This window comes from Mandrillus leucophaeus, unplaced genomic scaffold (genome assembly GCF_000951045.1).
Source record: "Mandrillus leucophaeus isolate KB7577 unplaced genomic scaffold, Mleu.le_1.0 Scaffold27, whole genome shotgun sequence".
Classification (NCBI taxonomy): Eukaryota; Metazoa; Chordata; class Mammalia; order Primates; family Cercopithecidae; genus Mandrillus; species Mandrillus leucophaeus.
This window is the reverse complement of record NW_012102809.1, coordinates 288,840-300,274: the sequence shown is the minus strand read 5'-3', so window position 1 is coordinate 300,274 and position 11,435 is coordinate 288,840. Positions and strand designations below refer to the sequence as shown.

Sequence of the window (11,435 nt, the reverse complement as noted above, 5' to 3'; positions counted from 1 at the left end):
GATTCAGCCTCTTTCAAATATCATATGCCCAATAATTAAATAATTTCTAAAATTCCAGAAATGAAAGAGGTGCCAGGACACACATGCAGACCCACAAAATGCCTCCAGGGAATGGACAGTTTCCCATCTGGGAAAAGCTTTTCCACTGAATGAAGACCCACTAGCTAGACAGCATTCTTAGAGCCATCTTAGCATGGAGAATTTTAAAGGGCAGCTTTGACCATCAATCTTTTTCAATCCCTGTAAAATGGAAATATGACAACTTTCCTGAAAAATAAAAAAGATGGGGAGAGAGGCACCCTCCACTGAGGCTGTCCTCCCTGGGTCTTTGACGAGCAGATCTCAGGTCTGGGAGGAGCACGTGGGTCCTCAGACTGTGCTGCTTGCTGGACCATGCTTCCTCCCTCATTAGTTTAAGGGTTACGCTTATTTTTCCAGGTCATTTGACATTTACTTTTCATTTGGGACTTTTCTAAATGAAACTCTGCCCTTTACAAAGAACAGGAAACCACTATGGTGTGATCGTAACTGGAGACTCACGTGAGCTGTGATGAGCTTCCTTTGCCTCTGAGGGTCTGGAAACTCCTCTCCGAAGCACAGAGTCACCTGGAATCGTGGCAGGGAGCGGCCGTGGTGAGCAAACGCTTGCAACTCTGTGGAAGCCCACAAGAAAAAGACCATGTTCAGAAACCCTCATCACCAAACACACCAGGTTAAACAGGAAGCAAGAGCTTACTATGATTCTGAACATGCAAGAGGAATGAGCCCTCTTTACTTCCCTGACTAGGGCCCTTGATGTGAACATCTCAGATACAAAATAGCATGTACGCTTTTTCCCCAGGGCCCTCGGTCTCCCTCGATGCTTCAAGAGGAACTAGTCGACAGCTAAAGCACACTGCTTTGCAGCACTGGGCCCACGAAGATTCAAAAGGTAGTAGACCGCAGTGAAGTTGGGAGATAAAGGACGAGAAACATAGTCACGCAATGGCAAAAGACTGATTTATGCCATGGACAAGTTTTCCTTTAAAAAATCAGAATGTTTTGACATCCTGGGATCATTTTAAAACCTCATCCCATCCCTACAGAGCCCACACAATCCAGTGTCTGTGCTACTGCGGATATCCACGTAACTCAGGCACCACAGAAAACACGTAACATCAACGTGGTGACTAGCACCAGCCCTCGGCAGCTGAGTCCCGCTGTCACTGTGCCTGAACTGCGTGACTCTGACTAGACTCGTGCCTATCTCCAGGGACAGAACAGTAACTTGACCTGAGAAGGGGAGTGGGGCAGCCCCCCGGCCTCCGGCTTGTGGATACGCACAAATACCTCCTGAAGCCACCACACCTACCCAAAAGATACGAAACGGACTGGAACATTGTTGGAAAGACGAGTGCCCATCCCCTGACTTTAGACCATGTCCCCTCCCCGTACACAAGGCAAATCTTCTGCCTGTACCTACAATAAAATGTCAAGCCCGCAAAAGAAACCAGTTGACACAGGAGCTGCTAAAGCTTCTGCAGAGCAGATGTGTCCCTATCAGACACACACCCTCGGGCCGTGCCCCGGGGCTGTCCCTAGTGCTGTGCAGACCTGAATAGGGAGATATCAGAGATCTCCACTGTTCTCTTCAACTGAACAGAAATTTCTAGCTAACTTACAGGACTGCTTGACTTCCTGCTTTTTTTTTTTTTTTTCCAGAATTCAAATCAAACCCAAATGACTTAGTCAGAATGTGTAAAACACATTCACACTGCCATGATCTGAGACTACACCTACACAGGCTAGTCAGAATGGCGAGGTGGCACAATTCTCTGAAAAAGCCTGCCTCCGACCCTAGATAACATGCGAGCGTTTGGTGGGAATCCTTAATTATGCAGACGCTGGTCGGCACGGCCGCAGTTTTTACGTTCACAGCATCCTCCTTGAACCTCAGCGAACACGTCGAGGTGAGAGGCTGCAGTGGGCACAGAGCACAGCCCTCGGTCACAGAGGAAGGAATGAAAACCAAGACCAGCTCTTGCGCACAGATTAATAGTAAGTTCTAGGCTTGCAAGTCCACAGCCCCAGGACACTCACAGGCGTCCGCCCCCGCCTGTGCCTTCTCTCACGCAGTGCACCTGTGACTCAGAGTGCACCTTCCAGCTCAGTCACCATGGGGGCTCCACCTCCCTAAAAACGCCTGGCAAGAGGCACTCGGAGAAGACAGTGCCTGTTCCTTGTGACACCTTCATTAGAAAGCCCTCACCTTGTGGCATCTTCTGAAACCACTGGCACCAAGGTCCAGAGTCTTCAGAAATCCAGGCCCACTGGGCCTTAGCCTTCCTGGCCCATGTGACCTCTTCCAGACCCCAAGGCAGACACAGGAGAGGCTGACGGGGGGTCTCCCCAGTTGCCCTTCAATTTCCTTGGTTTCCCCATGAACTCCACGCCCAGCCCCAAGAAGGATGGGACCGCCCTGGCCGGGGACTGGGGATGGTGCTGCCCTTAGAATGAGAGGTGTCCAGCCCGAGGTGACTTCCTCACCTCGGGAACCTGCACAGTTCTCCCTCTTCCTATTGTCAGCCTCTGTGTGAAGCTTAGTTATCTTGTTATCTTTTTTTTTTTTTGGCGGTGGGGGTGGGGGCCGGAATGGACTCTTGCTCTGTCCTGCGAACTGGAACACAATGGTGCCATCTCAGCTCACTGCAACCTCCGCCTCCCAGGCCTCAGCCTCCTGAGTAGCTGGGACGACAGGTGCGCACCACCACGCCCGGCTCATTTTTGTATCTCTGGTAGAGACGGGGTTTTGCCATGTTGGCCAGACTGGTCTCGAACTCCTGGCCTCAACTGACCTGCCCGCCTCAGCCTCCCAAAAGTGCCGGGATTACAGGCGTGGGCCCCTGCACCCGGCCTGAAGCTTAGTTATCTAGGGACACATTTGCTTTGGGCACCAAAAGAAAATCTGGATGAGCTTACACAAATGTGGGCCACTTACGCCCAAAAGCAAGAGCACGTGTCCACAATGCCAGGGCACAGAGGTGGGTCCTGTTTTTATTTTAAATAAGTGGAATGAAGAAGCACATTCAAGAAAAGGGGAGGCACAGGAAAAACCAAAGACACAGGAGTTTCTGAAGGGGCTCGAGAAGGAACAGGGCTGGGAAAAGGCGGAGGAAGAGTTGGCGGTGGGGTGGCAGGTAGAGCAGCTCCCTCCCTCGTGGGAGGCTCCCTCCACCTGGACGGCCACACGAAGCCTGGGAGGAAGCCCAGCAGGACAGGGCCAGGGGCTTCACAGAAGCCAGCCAGAGCTTCACTGAATGGTCATGAAATCCAAGGGAGAGAAACAAAACTCACTGGTTCTGAAAACTATGCTTAGAAACGTTCATATCACAGAGCCCACTCATAGCACTCTCCTGTAACTTCTCCTGTGCAGAACCAGTACGGTCCGCTCCACCCTCCGTCTCACTCGTGGGGTGGCATCTGCATGAGGGTGACCCCTCTCACAACCAAGAATGTTAACAATATGCTTCTAACCTTTATGATTTTTCTGGGAATCTGAAAAGAGCCGTCACATCAGCAGACGTGTTTGTTGAGATCACAGTGCAATAAAACAGAACTGTGTTAAGAGGTGACTGTTGAAAACCAGAATTGCAAGAGTACAGCCTGAGCCACTGTCCACCTGGACCATCTGATCCGGACTCTCTGCCCTCAACGGAGCCAGACAGAAGATCTCTACTGGGGCCAAGCCCCAAGCCCGGTGGGCTCCGGCGTCAACAGGAGGAAGACCTCAGCCTGGGGTGAGAGGGACCCTGTCGTTTCTGACCCCTGTGGCAGGTGGGCCATCACCACCTCCGTTCTAACAGAATGAAGTGCCTCACCTGACAAAAACTGCTGCGTGTCAAAGAGCTTGCAGGTCTGGTCTCTCTCCAGCTTGTTGGGCCGGTCGCTGCACAGCGCCAGGGGCCCGTCCCAGTAGATCCGGCTCTGGCAGAGTCTTTTCGCGTAGAGCCCGTCGGGGGCCATCCAGAGGACCACGCCCCTCTCCAGGTGGCCCAGCAGCTTCTCAATGTTCTTCCTCTGGCCATTGTCCTCTGGGTAGGGGAACAGGACCTGGTCCAGGTTGCTGGCGTCGTAGGTATGTCCATGGGAGATCCGGCAGCCCTCGGGGCTGGACGTGGTCAGCTCCTTCACGAGGATTTCCCGGTAGTACAGGCAGATGTGCAGCCGACAGTCTGCAAACACAGAGCCCCGGGGTCAGTGCTGGGGGCCGAGGACACCAGCTCGAGGCCAGCGACTCCACAGAGCCAAGCACCTGCGGTGGAACTCGACTGTCCCACAGGCTCCGTGGAGGAGCAAAAGGTTCTGGCGTCCAGGAGGCCTGGGAGACGCCACATGCCCTGTTTCCCCCCGAGATCAACACTTAGAGAAATCCCGTGGAAAAAACCCATTTAATTCGTCTAAACCAGCATATTTCAAATGTATGTGGCCACAGACTCTTTTTTTAAGGGACGAGTGTGTCTTTCATTAATTTTCTGGAAAAGTAAGTTGAATTCAGGTTATAGATCATCACCATTAAGAACTTACTAAGTCTTATTGTGAATGATGATGATGATAGTGGTGATGACATTTAAGTCATGTGTCACTGAATGAAAATTCATCTTTAAGCAAATCAGTTTTTACTCTGGTAAGAAATGAACCCTAAGTTTAATTTCTACTAGCAAAAAATATGACGGTGTTTCAGAAAGAAGCAAGTCTGTCCACAAATCTGAAAGGTCCTCAAAATAATAATATGACATCATTTAGGTAAAAGCAAGTGTGTGTGTGTGTGTGTGTGTGTATACATATATGTAAGTTATATATATAATTAGGTGCTTATTTATGTCTATATAGTTTATATATAAACATACACACACATATACACATTAAAGGGTAAGTACTAAGACCTTAATGGTGATTTCTGGGTGGCGGAATGTGACGTTTTTATTTTCCATTCTTGTTTTTCTGATTTTTAAATTAGTTTTCCACACTGGATATGTGATGTTTTTATCACAAAATTAATTCTTGTGAAAAGAAAGAAATTAATGAGAAAAATGCTCTAAAAGTTCATGTAAAGTCTGCCGAAATTCCCACTGGGCTTTGTGTTTAAGTTTGAAAAGAACTCTAAAACTCTCTGAAACTTTAAACAAGATGAATCCATTTACAAACGTTTGGCTGATTTCAGAAACCTCTTTGAAACATCGCCCATGAGTTGAAAGAACCAAGCTAGGTTTGCATAAGCTCCTCAGCCAGACTGCAGGGGAGCGGCACAGACAGGGGCAGTCGCCACTGGGAACTGTATGGGACCCCACAATCAGTGGGAATCACAGTTCTCTAACAAATGTGCTCATGGCTGATAATTAATCTGTATTATGCATACCAAAAAAAAAAAAAAGAAACCCACAAAACTGTCTTACTCCTCAATAGCAGGTTTTGAGACTTAACCCACATCACTGTCTCAATTCTCTGCTTCAACACACGGAGAACGAGTCAGACAGTGCGCCCCAAAGAGAGTGGGTGTTGGCCATTCGAGGTGATTCTCGGGGCAGGTTTCATTTCATTTAATGTCATCAGAAATCACGAGGTTGCAGAGATATAAATAGCTGTTTATTTCCTACTCTTCAGGCACCCACACAAGTCTTAGGTGTTCAAGACAAGGGTTTGAAAGTTTCTAAAAACAAACACAAGCCTTCCTGCTCAGAAGCACCTCCTCCCAAAGGGCATCCTCGGTACTCACGAGCATCTCAGAAAAAAAGGTGCAAGCCTCATTCAGAACTAGAAAGAGCGGGCAGGTAAAACTCCAGCCCCCGTGTGCACCCGTAGTGCCACAACTCTCGTCTCCCTGAAACCTTCAGAATTTAGTTAGTATTTTTCATCACTGATTTTTAAAGATGCCAAAGGGCAAGATGAGAATTCCAAACCTTAAAAACAATCCAAAATATTATCTAAAAAATGAATAGACATACAGCACACATGCTTGGCAAGTCTAAGGGTGCCTTTTTTACAACAGGTAAGATATCTATGATGCAGGACTTTTTTTCCTTTTTTTTTTAAATAAAACTTAAAAATCAGGTTGAATCCATATTTGTTTGCAAGCGACATGAAAGACCAAAATGTGTATTACTTTTAGGCATATCAATGTCATCGAGGGACCAGAACTAATGTCCCCAGGGAGCAGAGGAGGAGGACTCATTTGTGGCTCAACCCGGAAGGACGTTCAGCCTCTCCAAATGACAAGCCCTTCCACACTTCCGCACAGAGAACGCTGGCTGGAGAGGGGCCCTTGGTAAAGGAAACTGGAGTGTTTGCACATTCCTGGAAATTCGGAGAGGTGCCAGTGACGAAGCCAGAATGACTCCATTCAAGCCAGTGGCTGAAACTGTCAGCAGAACCACAAGCAGTGATGCTGGGTCTTTCCAATGGTGCTCCTAGTTCACTCTGGTCACCTCACGCACAGGATGTGTCCACATCTACTCCAGACCCCGGGGGAGCAAAGCAAGTGTCTAAAGTCCCATTGAATCTGCCCAAAGATGACAGAGCTGGCGGCAGAGGCTGGCCTCCTGCGGTGCCTCCAGAACCAAACCCTGCACTCACCTGAGAGCGCCAAGGCTTCGGCAGACCTTATGCTTGGCTCTGTGGGGATTCCGGGAGCCTGGGACTCAGGTGGGGCACAAGCATAAAAGGTTCCTGTCACCTGGCAACCTGCATTTGCAAATAAAAGTCAGATGATGTCTAGACAGAGAGTCCGACGCACTGCAGGGCTTCCTGGGGTGTGTGTGTGAAGCCTGGGAAGGAAGGGGCTGGCGCCCAGTCACCTTCCCGCCCACTCCCAGCACCAGCGACTAGCAGGGCACACTCTTGTGAGGCAAAGACGAGCCGGAGACCAGCTGGAAAACCAAAGCTGAGGGAGAAATGAGCCAGTGCGTGGCTTTGAAAGGAATCTTGGAGCGCTCTCTCTGTAACTGACCCACAGGGAGGCTGAGGCTCAGAGACAGATGACGTGATTTGTCCTTGTTCACAAAGCGGGTTCACAACAGAGCTGAGAGTTCAGGTCCACTTGAGTTTGTGCCAAAGAGCCCAATTTAAAAAGTAACAAATTGTTTAGTCCATGTTTATTTTGCTTGTCTCTTGTGGGTTGGGAGAAGACTGAACCATGTTCCTGAAGACAATGTTGTAGGAAACATGAATGGAGGAAGAATGTGGCATAGAACACCTGATCTTACTGCCGCTTCATTTACTGTTACCAATGCTTCAAGACAGGTCTCTACCGATTCCATCACTTTACACAATTCCAGGCATCGCCTCTTTCCCATGGTCACTAATTCCACAGAGCCAGAGCACTGAACACAAGTCTGAATTTCAGGAACTAGTTTTATGTCAGCCGATTCCTCCACTACCATATTGGAAACCAGCCCTTGCTACAAATCCCTCTTGAAAAGCCAATCCCACTGAATTCTGGGCTTTTTTGTGAACGTGCCACTCAACACAAACATTAAATAGCGGTACACCTCTTCACTACCTGCAGCCAAGGATAACCTGAACGTGACTGGGGGAAAAAAGGCCAAATTGCAAAGGAACAAATATTCCTAAAACATCCAAAGGGTTCAATGTGTTGACCCATCTCAGGACTTCTATTTAAGTAACTAACTAAAAAGTCCTGAAAGCCTGAGTTGCAGCATGCTGAGATTCTCTCTGCACCTAGCTAATGAGTGCTTCTGCGGATGGAGCTTATTTTGATATCTGGGGAACTCCTGAGGGCAGGGGACCGCATCTAATCCAGAATCAGGAGTCTCTCTGGGACCCAGTGGTAGGTAGGCACCTGTAGAGACGTTTTATGTGTTTGCCCATGGTATTTTTCCATTCCTTTTTTAGTATCACCTCTAATACCAACAATAGCAACAGTGAACACACCACTATTCGAGAGAAACATACCAGCTCAGTAATCTCCCAGCATCCCTACTTATTATCTACAAGCTTCCACGATCTCTTCTATATATAAAAAGTGCGGGACTGTTTTCCACTTCCTGGGGCGATCTCTGTGGCGTTTAAATAAGATCCCATGAAGGGCAGTGCCTAGCATGGATCCTGACAGTAAACTTGGCTGTGGGATGCCACCATCCCACAGGACTGAGAAAACCCTCCTCTCCCCTGAGCTGCACACGCAGCCTCCAAGAAGGGGAAAGAGCTTTGGTGCTGCCTAGGACAGACCAGGATTCACCGTGGCCCATGGCCAAATTAGCAGTTAGTTCCCTGGTAACCTCCTTACCATTTTCACAAGCTGGGCCTTGCCAGTGGTGGCCGCGGGGTCCGAACGTTACGGGACATTGGTACGGGATTTCCGGGTGCGGCTGATCTGGGACATAGTCCCTCCAGCTTCGGTCAAGGGGTGGCATCACGTAGTTGTGAACCTGCTAAAGGAGCACAGGAGAGGCTGAGATAAGAAGCACTGGCATTGAGACGGTGGGTAGGGGGGTGCTCTTATAGCCTCCAGACTCCTAAGGGAATCCCTTATTAGGCTGACAGCCGAAGAATTTTATCATCCAAAAAGACTGGAGGGAATCGTTCATCACACTAGGTGGAAACACCACGGAGGATCATAAAGGACAATGGAGACACTTGTGCTGTTTCATGTAAAGCTTCGTCATATGGCTAAACCTGGCACCAAAAGTACCACAGGGGAATTTGCCTTCTTTTACCCACCAAAGTGGATGAAACAAGGCTGTCATTCACATCAAGAAAGCCTGAAGAGATCAGCTGCCCTGTGGTTTCACATGATAAGGCACTACTTCCAAAATCTTCCACTTCCACAAAAGAGCTGTTTCCCAGAAGACCTGAGGAGCATATTCCAGCAGGCAGACACGCCCAAGCCTCCCCTACTTAAGACCCACACCAATGGCAGCGCCGTGTGGAAAGAGAGGCATTCGTTCGGTGACCTGGGGTTTCTCTGGGCGGTTGGACCAGCGACAGCAAATGGCAAGTTCTGCTGTCTGGGCTGCTGTGGTTCTCTGGCCACGTGGGCAGCTGGCCCGCACAGCCTCGCCCTCAGGGAGCCCAGTGCCCTCCCCCATACCTGGGCTGGGAGCGAGGGGTAAGGCGTTGTCATGGTGTAGGGGTGGCTCATGGACATCTGCGGGTCCTCCAGGGTGAGCTGCTTGGCTCCTACATGTTTGGGGAAAAGGGAAATGGCACAAAGTAAAAACAGGAACTGACCTAACTAAATGTCAAATCTTGTAAAAATACCTGAGCATTTAATTCTTAGAATGCATAACACGGTGTTGACAAATAAGGTATTTTTCAGCAACTCCCTTGGGAAGTTATTTGTTCATGCTATTAAACTGGTTTTTTTCTGCAAGGTCTGAGTTGTACAGGACAGGCAGAGAAATACAGGACCGATGGCATGCGAATGTGCCTTGTGACATGAAGGACCCCGCCAGCCAGATGTTTCCCAAGCGAGGTCACCTGAAGGATTTGTTCAAGATGCAGATTCCTGGGCTCTCTTCCAGACACACTGGTCAGAATCTTGAAAAGAAGGGTCCAGGAATCTGACTTTTAATAAGCACCTCAGCTGACCATGTTACACTTTAAAAGTTGACCGTTTTATTACCATGAATGGTAATGAGATATTCCTCTCATTACCCCTCTTCTGCAAAACAGTTACTCACTAAAGACTATTAGATAAGTAAATTTTAACAAGTTATCCAGGTTTCTTTTTTTTTGTTGTTTTTTGAAAGACTAACTGGAAAACACATATTCAATGCACACACACCCCCATATACGCTGAGGCATACAGTGTGATTAATTCCCCTATGCTAAACATCACAGGAACTTCAGCTTGTGACCCACATAACCCAGGCAGGGAGGCTGAGCCTCACTGTGAGGCAGAAGGCAGGCAGGCAATACAAAAGGAAGGCTAGAAAGTGATGCTCAGAATGAAGTTAAGGTGCCTCAAGGATCTGGCTGCCTCTGTTCTGTGACCCAAATTCAGGAAAGCCCCTACCTTTTTTGGCTCCCTCAGGAACAATCCTGTACACTTTGTACGGGTCCGAGATGTCCAGCTGGCTCCGCTCAACCAGTTCCTCGAAGTCATTGCTCTTGTTCAGAGCACATCGTAAGCGAGTCTTCCAGGTAGGAGGGTCCGGCTTGTCGATGCCTTCTCGGAACTTTCCTTTAAATAGCGCCCAAGCCTGGTGGGAAAGAATGAAGAGAATGCAAAGTCCAAATACAGGTCTGGTTTATTAGTTTTCTTTTTGGAGACAGAGTCCTGCTCTGTCACCCAGGCTAAAGTACAGTGGCACGATGACAGCTCACTGCGGCATCCTGAGTTCTAGGGATTCTCCTATCTCAGCCTCTAGAGTAGCTGGGCCCTGGGCCTACAGGTGTTCACCACCACACCTGGCTAATTTATTTTTATGATTATTTTCTGCAGAGACAGGGTCTCACTGTATTGCACAGGCATCCTTCCACCTCATCTTCCCAAAGTGCTGGGATGACAGGTGTGAGCCACCATGCTAAACCCAAAAGACAGATCTTTTGTAAGGAATCTTGAAATTGTATTTCTAAAACAAAGAATGGTACGTAGGTCCTTCAGATTTACACCGTTGCTCAAAATGTAAACTGAAAGACCCCAACTATCCTCTAGGAAAGTGATTTTCCATCTTGGACCCTATCACCGCCAAGCCGAAGACGCATTTTCTGGGTATTTAGAAAAGGCAGAGTGAGATGCGGAGGCTCCTTGAGGGGGCTCTACCCACCCAGGGTCTGAGGTGTGCCTGCCTAGGACTCAGGACAGCTGTGGTGTGAGCTGCCGCCCACAGGAGACATCTGGATGGCCGCACAGCTGAGGCACTCAGCGCAAATTCAGACCAAATTCCCGGAGGAAGTCCCCTTCCCCTGCTCTGCCCGCAGGTGGGGGCTGGGCCCGGACGCGCGGTTCTCTGGGTAAACTGCCTTAGGGGAAACCAGCCTAACAGGGACACAGGTGTGTGCGCAAAGGGCAAGGGAGACAGATCTAGACGGAGGCCCCGAGTTCTAGAGCGATGGGGGAGGTCTCCAGAGACTTGGAAAGAGAGAGACAGAGACACACACAGAGAGAAAGACAGAGGTGGAAGTTCCCGCAGAGCTACCAGGAGAGAGAAGAGAGGCTGACCTCAGGAGACACACGCAGAGAGACTCAGAGAAAAGCAGCGAAAGAGAAAGAGACAGACGCGGTGAGAGAGACGAGCACAGGCGCGGACGCGCCGCGAGACACGGAGACCCACTGACGGCGGAGGCAGACAGGAATCCGGGGAAGCGTGGGAGGCTTGCGTGGGCACCGGAACACACAGACCAACAACCAAACCCCTCGGGCCCTGGACTGCCCTTCCCCAGGCCCGGCCTCCAGGGGTTCCCCTGCAGGCCCCCCGCGCTCAGGCCTGGCGCCG

General features: G+C 49.5%; 1 protein-coding gene across 1 annotated transcript in view; it reads right to left on the bottom strand.

Moving 5' to 3' along the window:
• Positions 1-3,024: 3,024 nt before the first annotated feature.
• IRF4 (interferon regulatory factor 4) overlaps positions 3,025-11,435 on the bottom strand; it is an 18,915-nt gene continuing 10,504 nt past the window's right edge. Inside the window, exons 5-9 of the mRNA XM_011984600.1 lie at positions 10,013-10,199; positions 9,086-9,174; positions 8,282-8,426; positions 6,610-6,717; positions 3,025-4,211 (exon numbers count right to left, since the gene is read on the bottom strand). Coding sequence (XP_011839990.1) covers positions 3,712-4,211; positions 6,610-6,717; positions 8,282-8,426; positions 9,086-9,174; positions 10,013-10,199 — 1,029 coding nt within the window. The 3' untranslated portion in view covers positions 3,025-3,711. The remainder of the gene's footprint in view (positions 4,212-6,609; positions 6,718-8,281; positions 8,427-9,085; positions 9,175-10,012; positions 10,200-11,435) is intronic.